The sequence below is a fragment of the Oncorhynchus masou genome, chromosome 21 (genome assembly GCF_036934945.1).
Source record: "Oncorhynchus masou masou isolate Uvic2021 chromosome 21, UVic_Omas_1.1, whole genome shotgun sequence".
NCBI classification, from domain to species: domain Eukaryota; kingdom Metazoa; phylum Chordata; class Actinopteri; order Salmoniformes; family Salmonidae; genus Oncorhynchus; species Oncorhynchus masou.
Genome location: NC_088232.1, coordinates 27185573 through 27200857, shown reverse-complemented (window position 1 = coordinate 27200857; position 15285 = coordinate 27185573). Strand labels below are relative to the sequence as shown.

General features: G+C 41.9%; 1 protein-coding gene across 2 annotated transcripts in view; it reads right to left on the bottom strand.

Moving 5' to 3' along the window:
- Positions 1 to 15285, bottom strand: part of crim1 (cysteine rich transmembrane BMP regulator 1 (chordin-like)) — a 123910-nt gene that overhangs the window by 42519 nt on the left and 66106 nt on the right. For both annotated transcript variants that reach the window (XM_064927935.1, XM_064927934.1), the window contains exons 3-5: positions 6564 to 6806; positions 5753 to 5873; positions 5493 to 5614 (exon numbers count right to left, since the gene is read on the bottom strand). In XM_064927935.1, the coding sequence (XP_064784007.1) occupies positions 5493 to 5614; positions 5753 to 5873; positions 6564 to 6806 (486 nt within the window). The remainder of the gene's footprint in view (positions 1 to 5492; positions 5615 to 5752; positions 5874 to 6563; positions 6807 to 15285) is intronic.

Below are 15285 nucleotides of genomic sequence, written 5' to 3'. Positions count from 1 at the left end.
AACCATAGAAATAGCGCACACAGAACAGATCTACAGCTTCTTAGACTTGCTTTCAATAAGAATGACAGATCTATAAACACACATTTTTATGTGAATTAGGAAGGGTCGCCCAAAAAGTAACATATTGCAGCTTTAAATACTTATTTTCTGTTAATTTGAGTACTTTCAAAAAATGTGTCCCGAAACAACTATTGGAAGTATTTCATATGTATTTTCAAATAATTTCCTATTCCCTACTATTTGAAAGTATTTTCAAATACTTATTTCAAATACTATTTTCAAATACCTGGGTTAAATGCATTGGAGTGTATTTGAGTCAGTATATTTTAGTATTTTTATTTCCAAATACATTCCAATATTGAACAATCTGTCTTTTCAAGTAAAAAATATCAAAATACTTACTTCCAAATGTCTTTGAAAGTAATTGAAATACCCTAAATAGCATTTGAATCCAGGTCTGAGACTAGTATATTGGAACAGAGTCAGTGTTTCTGAGTGGATTACCTTTCGTCAACTTCCTGTTTCTAAAGCCAATAACAGCACCAGGTTCTCCTCTGACTGAGCGGTCCAGGAATGTGTTGTTTACTCTAACCGCTGTCTGTGAACTGACATAACATTAGTCACTGATCAAGCCAGAGTGGGGTTTAAGGCACCGGTAAGTAGCAATCTCTCAAAATAGCGGACTGCCTCTGTTGAACATTCCGAGGCTCCTTCGTAACTTGATGTGTGGTAATCTGGCCATGGCTGTAAAATAGAGCACATTGTTCTGTCTGGCTTACTCCACGTCATCCCTGAGCAACCCGGCCCTATACACAGCCAAGGATTATCCCTGGGCTAATTTCTTAAGGTTGGGTACACGCACTGCTTTTGGAAAGCTGAGACCAGGGCTGGCATAGCAAAGTTATTACTCAAAAAGGGAAAAGGAGCCTATGAAGAACCGACAACGTGAGATCAAGACGTTTAAGGTGGTTTCCCGTCTCTCTCTCTCAGACCATGTGTTGAGCAGATTACATAAACTGTCAATCACATGCCTCACTATGACAACCACTAGTCTTGTTTCAACCACCAGACTGCCCTTTTCTCTTCTCTCTCAGCCCTAAAATGGGCAGTCTGAATAAACCTGAATCGGCCTAAGCATGAATGATCTGAAAGTCAATAGGGTGTGTTCTGCTTTCATCAGATAGAATCATGTCTGATTCATAGAGACAGATAAATAAGTAATCATATAGTCTGTCAGTCTGTGTGCATGCGTTACACATATGATATATGTTTATGCAAAGACTGATGGGAAAATTGAACAATGTCAATGTAGTCGGATCAGTCTGCAGAAAAGTAATGGCTGTCTAAATGCTGTTAGATAGCAACAGCTTGACTGGGAATAACATCAGCCTGCTTCTGTCTCTATTCGTTGCAGGGCATTAATAGGCACTTACAGTATGTCATCTCTGAAGATGGCCGACCCCAGGTGGTGAGGGTAGGCAACATCACCTCTGCCACGCTGACCCTCAACACGGGAGGGCCCCACAATTACACACTCGATCCAAAAGCCACACACATTCAATAGAAATGCTATCGTAAAGTCTATCTGTCCTAACTGCCAGAAGAGATTGCCAGCTTTTCCAGCTCCTTTGTCACCAACAAGACAAAAGGCTTCACTTTCCATTTCCTCTGAGCATCTCCAGCACAGACAACATCACAGAGTATCAAAGGAACATACATAAGAACTGACACATTGACTAGGAAGCAGATGAATTGTGTGTGTAAGAGCTACAGTATATACCTCTCTCAGTTGCCTCCATGACAGAAGCAGAGACTGAGCCCACAAACTTGACAAAAACCTACGATGGTTCAACCAGAAAGGCTGGTCTGAATGGCTAGTTCACTTTAACTTCATTCAGTAAGTGTTTCCAAATGTTATCAGCATGTCGTAATGTCTCTCCTCCTCTTTTAACATGAAGCACAAGCAGAATGTCATTCACCTATTACCTTATAGCCTACCTGTATCAGCAAGACAAAATAATGGAGCTTCACCACACTTGCTCAATAACCTATGGGCACATTCGTGCAATAATCACCTTTCTCTTCACCAATGAGCATAAATCTTGGGACATGTTTATTTGTCAACTTACCCCTTGTTCTCTCACTTGCTGAAGTTGGAGGGGGGGGGGGGATACAGTCTTAACTCTTCAATTCAGTTAAGACTGTATTCGATTGAACTATTGACAAGAACCTCGATTATCTGGCAAGAGGAGAGATCCCGGTCACACACGCATAGAGCACACGCACACTTGTACACACACACGCATACACACACGTGTACATACACACACAGCCTGATGAAATGCATATCTCCAATGCAGGAGGGTGAGATTACAGTCTGAGGAGGAGGCTACCTGGTCCCTAACTGTGTGTGTGTGTGTGTGTGTGTGTGTGTGTGTGTGTGTGTGTGTGTGTGTGTGTGTGTGTGTGTGTGTGTGTGTGTGTGTGTGTGTGTGTGTGTGTGTGTGTGTGTGTGTGTGTGTGTGTGTGTGTGTGTGTGTGTGTGTCTCAGCAGCAGGCTCCAAGGCCATTCCATTCCAAACATGCTCTGTAGAGTGCCTCAGCTGTCTCATGTCTCATCTGCTGCTGCTAACATTTGCTGTCAGAGTGGGACAACAGAAGCCTGCAGACACCACTGTTTGCTGATGGCTTCCACAGTTCATCCAGTCAAACCTTCCTTCTTATGTCCTGGCTATGTTCTGTTTGTGTTCCCTGAATAGGGTTTCCAACACAGATGGTTGTGAGTTGGTACAGTTGGAAGACAGACATGACATCCTTTAGTCCTTTGATAGTTCTGCTTGCTGACTTTGGATATCTTTTATGTCCATTCAACTGCCTTTCATTGGAAGAATGGGCAGACATCGGAGAGAGAAGCAACGGTGGAATCTGGTTTAACAGCTAAATCAAGGAGTCTGGGTCAATACTTGTCTGTGAAGTATAGATTGTCCAATGAACACCACAATACAGCTGTTGAGCGTTTCAGTTCCCCTGTAGCAAAACACACTGAAAAACTCTTGTCAGTAGTCATTGATTGAGAACAGTATGTTCCAAACACACACACACACACACCACACCACACACTTTATCTTGGCCAGGTCGCAGTTGCAAATGAGAACTTGTTCTCAACTAGCTTACCTGGTTAAATAAAGGTGAAATAAAATGTTAAAAACTCACAAACACACGCTCAAAAATGGTGTATGTGTCAACCATACTGAGCAGCCAGCCACAAGTGCTTATCAAAGATGATATCTGTGTAAGTATTATCTATAGCCCTCCTATCAAGCTGTGGTTGTGTATGTCTTAAGCATCACCCTCAGGGTTTATCATGTTGTCTTTGTGTGTTTGTTAAATAATGGGAATCACGGCAAGCCTTGAAGAGGTCAGGTAGGATTACAGCAAAGATGCAGTGTTGCAGTGTGTGTGTGTATGTTTATGTGTGTGTGTGTTGTGGGGGTGACGTGTGCTCAACAGCTGTTGTTATATTGATCCCCAGATCAGTTTCCACCCTTTAGGGATGAGTTCATCTTCACTCCCCATTTCCTTTCCACCCTCCACCCCCTTCAGCCACAGAATATTCATTCATCTCCTCCCTCCCTAATTTCCTGCTTCCCTCTCTCCTTCCCCACTATTCCCTTCATCCAGGCAGATAAAGCCACCATAGAACCAGATGTTCAATCAGGTTATATTTCTGTTTTGTGTTTTGCTGTTCCCAGGACAGATCTCTGAATGCATTGCTCTTTGTTCTGAAATCACCAAATAAACAAAGCAGGATGTAGGGATGACACAGAGCCCTGGCTGCACATCGCCAACAGATGCTTGTTCTAGCTAGTAGGGCTAAGAGGGGATGGGAAGTGCAGTGCAGCCTGTCACACCCTCTCCCCTGTCGCCCCAACGTCAACCAACAGAAAAATCTCCTCCTTGCTACAGTAGATTCGCTTTTCACGCGTCATTTGCAACATATGTCACGGCTCAGACCTCCTGTCAGAGCCAAGGAGCAATCTTTTCAAATGTGTTCGTTTTTTTTGGAAGATACTAGAGATTTCCCTTTTAAAAAAAGCAAGGTCTTTAAATGATTCTTTAAAGGCTGGCTCACCCTTTAACGTTGACCGCCACCCATAATGTGGGCTCCATAAATCATTGAGAATTTGCTTTCCTTTGAAAAGTATCATCTGCCCATTCAACCACCTCTCTCTTACTCCTCGCTAATTTGCACTCTTTTTCAACCTGCAGAATCTAAAGCAGAAAAGCTGCTGGGGTTGATGAAACGGAGAACATTGAAGGTGGGGTGTCTTCTTCTGCTTACAATCCCACATGAATAAACACTACTATGTACTATAGAATACTACAGTACTTACTATAGAATTACGTAGTAAACTGTAGTATACTTTAGAATGCCATACTACAGTGTGTGTGTGTGTGTGTGTGTGTGTGTGTGTGTGTGTGTGTGTGTGTGTGTGTGTGTGTGTGTGTGTGTGTGTGTGTGTGTGTGTGTGTGTGTGTGTGTGTGTGTGTGTGTGTGTGCACAAATATCATACCACCAAAACATGCAAATCTCTCACCATTACAATAACAGGGGAGATTAGCATTTTATATCATACCCTCAAAACATGCTAACCTTTCACCATTACAATAACAGGGGAGATTAGCATTTTATATCATACCCTCAAAACATGCTAATCTCTCACCATTACAATAACAGGGGAGATTAGCATTTTATATCATACCCTCAAAACATGCTAATCTCTCACCATTACAATAACAGGGGAGATTAGCAATTTATATCATACCCTCAAAACATGCTAACCTCTCACCATTACAAAAACAGGGGAGGTTAGCATTTTTTTGTGGGGGTGGGGGGGGATGATATTTGTGCATCTATAACGTTCTCACACATCATTATTTACGATCCATTCAGAATTATCCATAATCATGGTAGCATCCACATGAATGTAGAAGTGTTTAGAAATGTATTCTATTCTTATTAACAATAAAAGTGACTCCAAAATGACACAATACATGATTTACCATTCATTTCTATTGGGCACAAAATATTCTGAAACAACCAAAACAAAAGCAAACACTAAGTCACAAGCTTCTGTCATTTCTAAGCGGTTCACACGATATTGATGAAAATACCCTCAAATTAAAGCTGACAATCTGCACTTTAACCTCATGGTCATTGTAACAAAGTGCTGGAGTACAGAAGCCAAAACAACCAAAAATACTTTTGGAGCTCACTGTAAATATTTTCACGTCATCTTATCTCCTAACCTCCCCCGTTAGCCAACCTGCCACGGTAAAATATGATTAAAAAATTACTGGAGCAGAAAGCAGGAAAACAAGGCTTTGCCATCCATCCTGTATCACTCATTCCTTAATAACAGCTCAGAAACAGTGAGATGGGAGCTGTGTGGTTCAGACCAGAACCAAGCGGAGTAAGCAAGCAAACTCACCGTTGATGCACTCGTACACATCACAGCATTGCCCGGGGTTACCGTTGCCGTGGAAGACCACCTCGGGGGAGCTCCCGGCAGTGCATTGCGGGAACCTACACAGGCCGGGCAAACACTCACACCTAGAGATGGGATGGAGAGAGGGGGAGTTAGTACACATCAGATGGACACACCCTCACACCTGACTGTCCTTGCCTACTTTTTAGGACTGCCAAAGAGAGTGTGATGATTGTTGCATTCAGAGGGAGGTTGAGGCTCACCTGGTGGGAAGGGTGCAGCAGCCGTCTGCGGTGAGACGCACCTGGGTCTCATAGCTGTCAGGTGGACACTGAACCTGCTGGACACGAGGGCACTCCACTGTGCTGCAGTCCACACTAAACACTAGGTAGGGTACAACACAAAGACAATCATTATAGAGGTAGCAGTAGGGCTCAAATTGGATTGAGAGCAAATCAAGAAAACAACTGTAAACTATCAAGTATGTGGTTTTATATCCCTTGTAGAGGAGTGTGTGGTGTGTGTTAAGAAAACCGACGTGAACAGGGAGGTCACGGAACCGGCACATTCCTATCCTAGCTGGACACCTCCTCTGTTACATCTTGCCTATGCCACTCGGTCATTGCTCATCCATATATTTATATGTTTATATTCTTATTCCATTCCTTTACTTAGATTTGTGTGTATTCGGTAGTTGTTGTGGAATTGTTAGATTACTAGTTAGATATTTCTGCACTGTCGGAACTAGAAGCACAAGCATTTCGCTACACTTGCAATAACATCTGCTAACCATGTGTATGTGACCAATAACATTTGATTGAGCAACCATTCCTTCTGTTGGCTACGGCCTACGTTACGCCATTCCACAGCTCAGAGGTGATAAACCGCTGGCATACAGATACAGCTGCCATTCATGAGTGTAAACACATGCATATGTAGCCTACAATTTGGCCTACAAATTCTACAAATTCAATATTATTAGTATTATTACTACTACAATGATCTAAGTATCAGAATATGAAACAATTATTGCCATGTCACATATAGTTGCTGGGAATTGTTATTGGTAGCCACCTGGTTTGCACTCGTATAGATCGCAGCATTCTCCAGGCTTCCCAGAGCCCTTGGACACCAGAATGTTGAGGTATCCAGGCTGGCACACCTTCCTCAGGCACCCTGCAGGGCTGCAGACACAGCGGCTGGGCAGGGGACAGCACTCTCCAGGGGGTGCGTAGCCTTCGATTAGCACCGAGTCCTCAGGGCAGCGGGGTGAGAACTGCACCTCACACCGCGCCTTGGAACAGTCAGGCCGCTCCTCTGCAAAAGAGAGAGATCAGATTGTCCATTGTAGCGTTAAACCAATATTTGTACAGTTATAGATTAAATAATCTGCCCTGTCTGTTATTTTCAGTTTAATGGGTTAAAAACATTTTAAGGAATTTCAAACTGAAACTTTAAAACATGACTGTTTTTCTCACGGAATGTTTCTCAAAGGATCACACTTGTAACACCCTAACTTAACATAGCAGGCGCAAAAGAAAAGCCTGAATGGCGTTTCTTTCTTTCTGGTCCTGATGAGAAAAAAATGTTGGGGGAAGTTCTCTTCTGCACTGTTCAACCAATCCAGTAAATATGGAGGAGGAGTTAAGATGGAGTGTCGACTTGTTAACGTCCGAAAGCGGAAGTCGTTTCACAGGCTCTCTTTCCATTTCCCCTGAAAACCGAATCTGGTTATTACCGACCACGTAGAGGGTGGGGACACCAAGAAAACTGGGCAAGGCGTTAGAGGAATCAGGAATGTTATTGCTAACCTTTAAGAAAGAACATTCAAGGAACTAAAAAGTGCCAACTGGGCAGTCAATCAAATTGACTACTGACCATTCAGGTCAAAGTCCAAGATTTTATACACATAATCAGTACGACTCTGACCTTTACAGAAACAGAGAGCGAGATTAAGGAAGTATAAAGTGCACCAGAGGGGCAGGTAAAACAAGCATTGAGCATTGATGTGAATGTGAATGAAGTGTAAATGTCAACTGATGGAATGATGAGTAGAGCACACAAACAGGAACTGAGAGAAGTGTGAAGTGCTTTCAGGATAACACAGAGATGCAGGAGGCCAACTGGCTGACAGTTGAACACACGCACGCACACACACATGCACACACACGCACACGTCAAACACTGCAAAATTATAAGCTAATCCACTTTATAACAGCCTCCAAGTCTGGCATGGCATGGCAGCAAGGTACAAGGCTGGGCTGAAGCTCTAGAGGTACCTCTAGAAGGCTAGATCTTTCTGAGTGAAGCCGGGCCTACTTGCCGCTGAGTTACGACTGGCTTTTAAGTGTTGTTCTTATTGTTTTTGCTGAACTTGAAGAGGAAAGATTTTCACCATAGGGTTGGACAAAAGCTTCTGTAGTATCATGATTTTCTGTGATGGGTAAAGTTGAACTAGCGTGCTGTGAATTTAGGCTCCAGCTACCTCAGCAAAGGGCCTGTCTGTTTAGGCCAATCTAGAATTCTTGCTAGTCTGACTGCAGACTAGCAAAAACACTACTGAAGACAAGTTAGACAACAGTGTTGGGGAAGCTACTCTGAAAATACTGTTTACCAAGCTACCAATTACTTTACACTGGAAGACGTTAAGCGACATTAAAACTACCCTTAAGACAAATATAGTTTATTTCAATAAAGTTACTTTGAAAAAGTAGTTCACTACATCTAAACTAGTTTGTGAAAAAGTATCATATGTAAATATGAAATGTCATAGATTACAAATTGCAAGAATAGATCACTTTGGGCCATATGTTAATAGAATGTGTAATTCTGCCTATTAAACACAAAAACAATGTTTCACGTGAGAATTAGGCAGGTCTGATGCCGAAAAAGAAAGGAAATGATTACCTACTTTACACATATTTTATCACATTTTTTCAAAAAGAGTAGTGTGTAGTTCCAGTAATTAGCTACACCACTACATGTCAAAAAAAGCAATTAACTACTGAAAACAATACCTACATTTGAATTTAGTTCAACGACCATTAAGCTACTGCAAAATGTAGTTAAATTACTAGTTAAACTACATGTAGTTCACTACTTCCCAACACTGAAAGACAAGGATAGCTTTCTGTTTGTTGTATCTCTTTTTCACGTCCTATCAGGATATCATGCAGAGCAACAAAGAAGGAAAAAGCAGAAATGGTTTAATCTAACGAGATAATGATTCTGGTCTCTTTAATTAAAAGTTTTAGCCGAGCTCAGAGCTGTATAGAAAATACTGGAAAAAGTATTATAGAATCCGCCTTTGTACTAACTTGACATTGGCTCTTAAAAAACACATTCGCCGTATTAAATGCATGTATCTGTCTTTCTACTGGAAGTTACTGATTCTGTGTGATGTCGGACAGAGAAAAAGAGAGAAAGAGGATCCAAAAAGAGAGCAGTGATACTCTGAGAGGAGGATAATTAGGCTCTATTAGATGGAGGAGAGTGTTTGGGAACATAATGAAAGGAACTACAAAAGAGGAGCTGCGGAGGATATAAGAATATGACACCTTTTTGTCTATTAGAAAGCTGTTCATATTTAACAACTGTGTTACTGTAATTATACAGACGCATTTCAGCGTTCACAATGGGCCGCTCACTAAAAGGACTGTGGAAACATATTTCTGATGAATGTAAAGAAGGTACGCGCGAAATGGATATCAAGTGGAATGGTTTACCCATGGAACTTATGGGAAGTAGACAACAACTTTGAAAGTAAACCATCTTTCGAAGAAATTGGCACGGTGACAACATCCTCCTACTCCATTCACTCTGACCCGTTTAGGTCTGTTAGACCCTCTGGTTAAGGGTATCTGTGAATGTTGAACTCTTTTGAACACAGCAAACAATCCAGCGGACACAACTATAAGGATGTAATGACGGATTTTCAACCAGTTTTGCCTGCTAGCTGGGAAAGATCCAACATAACGGTGCTTGGCAAGGAAATAGATGGTAACAATTGACTTACATTTTATTCATTGACTCCATATGAGTATGTCTACATGAAAATATAGCATGCTTTATGTAAATGGGGACACGTATCGAGCTATAGTAGGACACAGTGGATGTGTGTAATGTAATAGGCTGTCAGCAGTGTGTGTGTGTGCTGAAGAGACTTACACAACATGTTAACATACGTAGCTCGAAAATGGTCAATTAAATGTTGCCAATTTCACAACCAATTCCTCCCCTATCTATGTTCAGTGTAGCAGCGCATGTCAACATCAGAGTACATGTTTTTCACCTGCAAAAAGCAGAGAACATTTTGCAGCCGCATTCTCTCCTGTGGATTTTGTAAGCTCGCAAAATGCATTTCCTGACCCAAATGCGGATTTCTATTTCAATGGGATGAATATTTCCTTAAAAGCAAAAGGCGTGACTTGAACTGTCTCTCGCTACCGCTGGCCATTCAGGTAGCTCAGATCACCGTGTCTGCACAGTTTCCTCAAGCCATAGACTGAAAAAAAAACTTGAACGTACCGCAAAGTTTGATACAGTGAGAATTCCACATTTTTAAAGCCATTACTAGAGGGCGAGACTCAACAAATAGAGCAAAGAGCTGCTGTTCATGTTGAAGTTGTTATTCAGCACTATTAACACTTTTATAAGCCATCTAATGTGCATGCTCACTCTACAACCAGTACCGCAGCTGCAATGAATGAATACAGCAAAGTGTTTCCGACAAGCTTGGGTTGTTATTATTAGCGGCTTGTCTTTTTTAATATCGAAAAATATTTGACTTTCTCTGGTCATAGGAGTAAGCTCATGAATTGGTGCACGAGGCAGAAATAATTTAGTGCACTTGAGATTCGCCATCAGCTGGTCTGTGTCCTCTCTCCTCAGCGGAGGGAAGGTGAGTCGGATGAGAGGCAACCTCACCACTGATCTCTCCCTCCCTCAGACTGACCATCAGATGCAGGCCATCAGTCCAGTAGTAATAAAAAAAAGCTAATTATTATGCTCACTCAGCTGTGCCTAAAAGTAATACAACAAATGATCTATTACCAGTGTGATCATATACCAATTTGTTTAAAATTCAATTTCTAAATGGTCTGAGTAGAACAACATTGGCAGGGAAATTCAAGCATAGCCAATATGCAGTGATAATTTATTGTGCATTTAGCCTACTGCACAAATCTCCTTGCTACAGAACTGTTTTAATTGGTTAATTTAGCAAAAGCTTACATTTTTAAGTATTTTAAACATTTTTTTTATCTGAGCGGTAGATCTCAGCTTGCATTTTGACTGTGACTCAGAAAAGGTTGGTGACCACTGCTTTACTGTTCTGATTCATATCCATTATGTTCCTGTTTCTTCCTCAGTGTATCATTGTAAAAACTATTGTAGGACGCATTGGTTCAAACTTTACAATAAATATTTTTTTGTTCCAAATAGCATTGGTCCTCAATATTACATCTAGTGCAGGGGTGGGCCCCTCCAGTCCTCGAGGGCCTGTTTGTGTCACACCTTTTCTCCATCCCTAGCAAACACAGCTGATTAATCAAATTGCATTCTAAACTGAAGATCATGATTAGGTGATTATTGGAGTCAGGTGTGTTAGCGTGTAATGTCATCACAGGAGGTTGGTAGCACCTTAATTGCGGAGGATGGGCTCTTGGTAATGGCTGGACCGGAATAAATGGAATGGTAATGCCATTCCATTAACTCCGTTCAAGCCATTATTATGAGCCGTCCTCCCCTCAGCAGCCTCCACTGAATGCCATGGAGGGAGCTGGAGTAATGTGCTGAGAGATTTTATATTGATCTGCTTTGTGTACAGAAGACAAGTTTATTCAAGAAAACAGGAAAGAAAAAAAGAAACCTGTACACCACACACTTTCCCAAAAATCATGAGCCAGAGGAACCTGAATGAGAGGCTTGATAGTTTATAGTGGTAGTAGTCTCTTGCCTAGCGAGAGTGAAACAGTGGCTGTTTGTAATGTAGTCGTGATTTAAAACCCTTCCTTCTCCTCCTCCCTCTGATTTGTGTTTTGACAATGGCATCTGGTGGGGTTTGATCACATCGGAGTGGTGTGTGTGTTTGTGTTTGACTGAGTGTGTGTGTGTGTGTGTGTGTGTGTGTGTGTGTGTGTGTGTGTGTGTGTGTGTGTGTGTGTGTGTGTGTGTGTGTGTGTGTGTGTGTGTGTGTTGTCAAGCATCTGGAGAGGCACATGAAACCCATTGTTAAGTGTGTACAATCAAACTGATTGGCCACACAATGCCTTCTTTTAGATCTTGATGACAAATACATCTGCCTATTAGAAGAAAGAAATACAGTGCTGTCACTACATCTAATATACAGTGTAATAAAATGGTTACAATCAAACTGATTGGGCCACTTTTGATGATACACACGCACACACACACACACACACACACACACACACACACACACACACACACACACACACACACACACACACACACACACACACACACACACACACACACACACACACACACACACACACACACACACATTACACAGTATAATGAACACCAGGTAAAGCAAATTCAAGTAAGTTTATTTTTAATATACAACCCACTGATTATATCAACGCCCGACTGAGCGGATAATTGTCCAATCTGTAAGTCAAAACCATACACAAGGTTCTGCTCTTTAAAGAGAGACTCCAATGCAATGCTTAAGGATTATAAACTGAAGCAATTATTTGATATTCCCCACAGAGCCAGTAAGAAAGGGTGCGAAATCATCATACCTTATCAAGTCAAAGAACAAAGTCACACCGCTTCAATACAAACAAACGTCTAAAATACAGAATGCAAAATATGTGGCACCACAAACTCCTTAAAGCATTTTGCAGGAGAAAATAGGAGGACATAAAAACAAGCCGTTGGGCTCCGTGTTCAGTTGACGCCAGCATTTTAACTGCCAAATTAGTCGGCTGGTTGAATCCCTTAATGGTGACCGAACCAAATTGTTTATTCATCTTTTCTTTCCAAGCAGGTATCTTGTTCACCTCTCACAGGAAGTCTTATAGTTTCTGTCATTCTGTAGGCATCCCAAATATCTAGCCAGGTCCCAGATCTGTTTGTGCTGTGTATGGGCTGTTATGCGACTGTAGGAGTTGACTATACAGCACACACAGACCCTGTAGCAGGCTACCAAATATCCATACATGCACATTACATTTACATCAAGAGAAAGATGGGGTCCAGTGGACAAAACATTACAGAGCAAAGAGTAATGGTTGTAAAATACCCCAAATTATGCAATGGTCTTGTGTTAGAAGGAAATCTATGCTGTAATATTTGCTCTACTGTACACGTCCCTTTTCATTTGGTTCTTCATCCATCCATGGAGCTGGGGTGTGGATGGCTGCTGGATGGCTGGGCTGCTGGAAGCGGGGGCAGCGAAGGGTATCCATGGAAAGGAATGAGATGAATATGAGATGCCTTTCCATCCACTCATTAATGACTCTCCTTAATCTAGTCAGTCACACACAGCACCGCACAAAAACTCTCTTTCTCTCGTTCTACCTATCTCTGTTTTTATCTACCTCTCGCTCTTACCTCTTTCTTTATCTCTACCTCTGTTTCTATCTTTCCTCTCTCTAGCCTTACCTCTCTCTTTCCTTCCCTTTCCCTCCATCTACCTCTCTCCACCCCTCTGTCTTTTTCCTCGTTCTACCTTCCACAGTCACCATCCCCACACTCTCTTTTGTTTCAGATAACGTATGGCGAACAGCTGGCACGTCATTCTACGGGAATCAACATCTGCTGTGACATTAAAATACAGTATGGCTCACAAGAGGCATGACGCAAGCGCTCGCGCACACACATGCACGCGCACACGCACACTGCTGTGCTGCTACTCCCATGCCACACTGCTGTGCTGCTACTCCCATGCCACACTCAGCAACGTGTTTGTGTGTCGTGTCCTCTAAGGTAGCGTCATGGTTGTGGTTCAATGTTGACCTCTTATCACTACGGCAACCAGTTTTATCCCCCCTCTATTGTTTCTCTAGCAACCAATGTTCCTGCATTTTGTCACACTTTCTCTCTGGAGTACAAAACATCAGTGTCTTTCTCAACCAGGTTCAACTGGAGGAACACTGTCATACTCCTCCAAGTGTGACACACAAATCCATGCTTCATAAAATACAAACTACTTCAGAGATTATGAAATATGTTTGTGATTGGGGTTGGTAGTAAATTCCCAGTAGCAACGCAATTTGTGCTCCTTGATATCCTCATTTGCATAGCCAAATTAAAAACCTGAAGAAAATGATTATACTATAGGTTGTAAGCCTCTAACCTGCTAACCCACTAGACATCCACATGTATTTTATTGGATACTGTTACTGTTACTGATACTGTTACTATACAGATGAAAGTTTATTGAGCGATACCCTATGCTATTAACACTGAACAAAAAAAAAACAATTAGTGGCTTCACAACCAGTTGTGGAATATATATCATCAAAAGGCTTGAAGGGGTACAATTAATCGCTATCATTATTAGACTGATGATGTGTCTTCATTCGCATCATCACTCTTATAATCATGATCATCAACATGAATGGTTCTGAGCAACAGTTAGTTGCCAGTCAGTCAATCAATCAGTCATCACACCTCTCACAGCACAAGCTCCCCGATGCATGAAGAGAGAGAGGGAGAGAGAGAGAGAGAGAGAGAGAGAGAGAGAGAGAGAGAAGAGAGACAAACAGCTTCCAGGGGAGAAAGAGAGATCACAGCTAAGCACCTCAGCCTGGCTGATCTCACACCTGTTCCTGACCTCACCTTGTTGTTTTTATATTGTTTTTGTCCCTTTGAAATAACTTTCATAGGCTATGGAGTTTGCAATGGACATGCAAACTTTCTAATTATGTAGACGTCTTGAGAAAAGGATGAACTAGCAGCCTAAGCAGAGATCCCGAGTCCCAATTCCATTCAATTTCTGACCTTGCATTCAATTTGAGTTCAACTCCAAATCGTGATCTCAATGATAATCCAGATTCAACCCCACAAACCATCGCTGTAATTGCTGCTGCATTTCATCTGACTACAACCAGAGGCAAACACAGTCTGATGCACTGTCAACATGACTCACACACATAGAGAAAACTCTTTGGTCCCTCAGCATGGTGCCTGCATCAAAGTGTTAGTTGCTTTGCTCATAGGATATATATCTTAGAAGTATCATGGGGATAGATAGTCCAGCTAACATATTACTTGGGAACCCAGATAACGCCATGCGTCAACATGCATCATTCTGCCTCACTGTTTCAGATTGATGCCGGTAGGCATTGTCCAATGACCAATACTAGTTGTAATGACGTCCTTTTATCCAGCTTTGCCCGCTGGGAAGGCTTTGCAGGGAATATATCTACATCTACAGAACGTTTTGTTGGTGACTTTGTGGGGCTCTTAATGTACTGCTATGTATAGCACTTGTAAGGCCACTTTAGAGGACTACAGTAATCTGACAACAGTAACCAAGTTGATGGAGACATCTTGCTCAAGTCCCAACACAACCAATAAGCATTTTAACAGTGGAATCCCTTCTGTGGGGATAAAGGCATAATGGTTTTCTGAAGATAATGTAAAGCATTTCTAAGCCCACTGTAGCTTCACAAAACCTATCTGTCTGCTCGCACACTGTCTATTATCTGCGTGATGCTCTGAGAATGAATGTTTTGGCCATCGTTATGAAGACTCGTAAAGGACGTTGAGAGAATTCTTCCAAATTCTGTGTCATAAAGGCCTTAGACCATCTGCTGCAGGC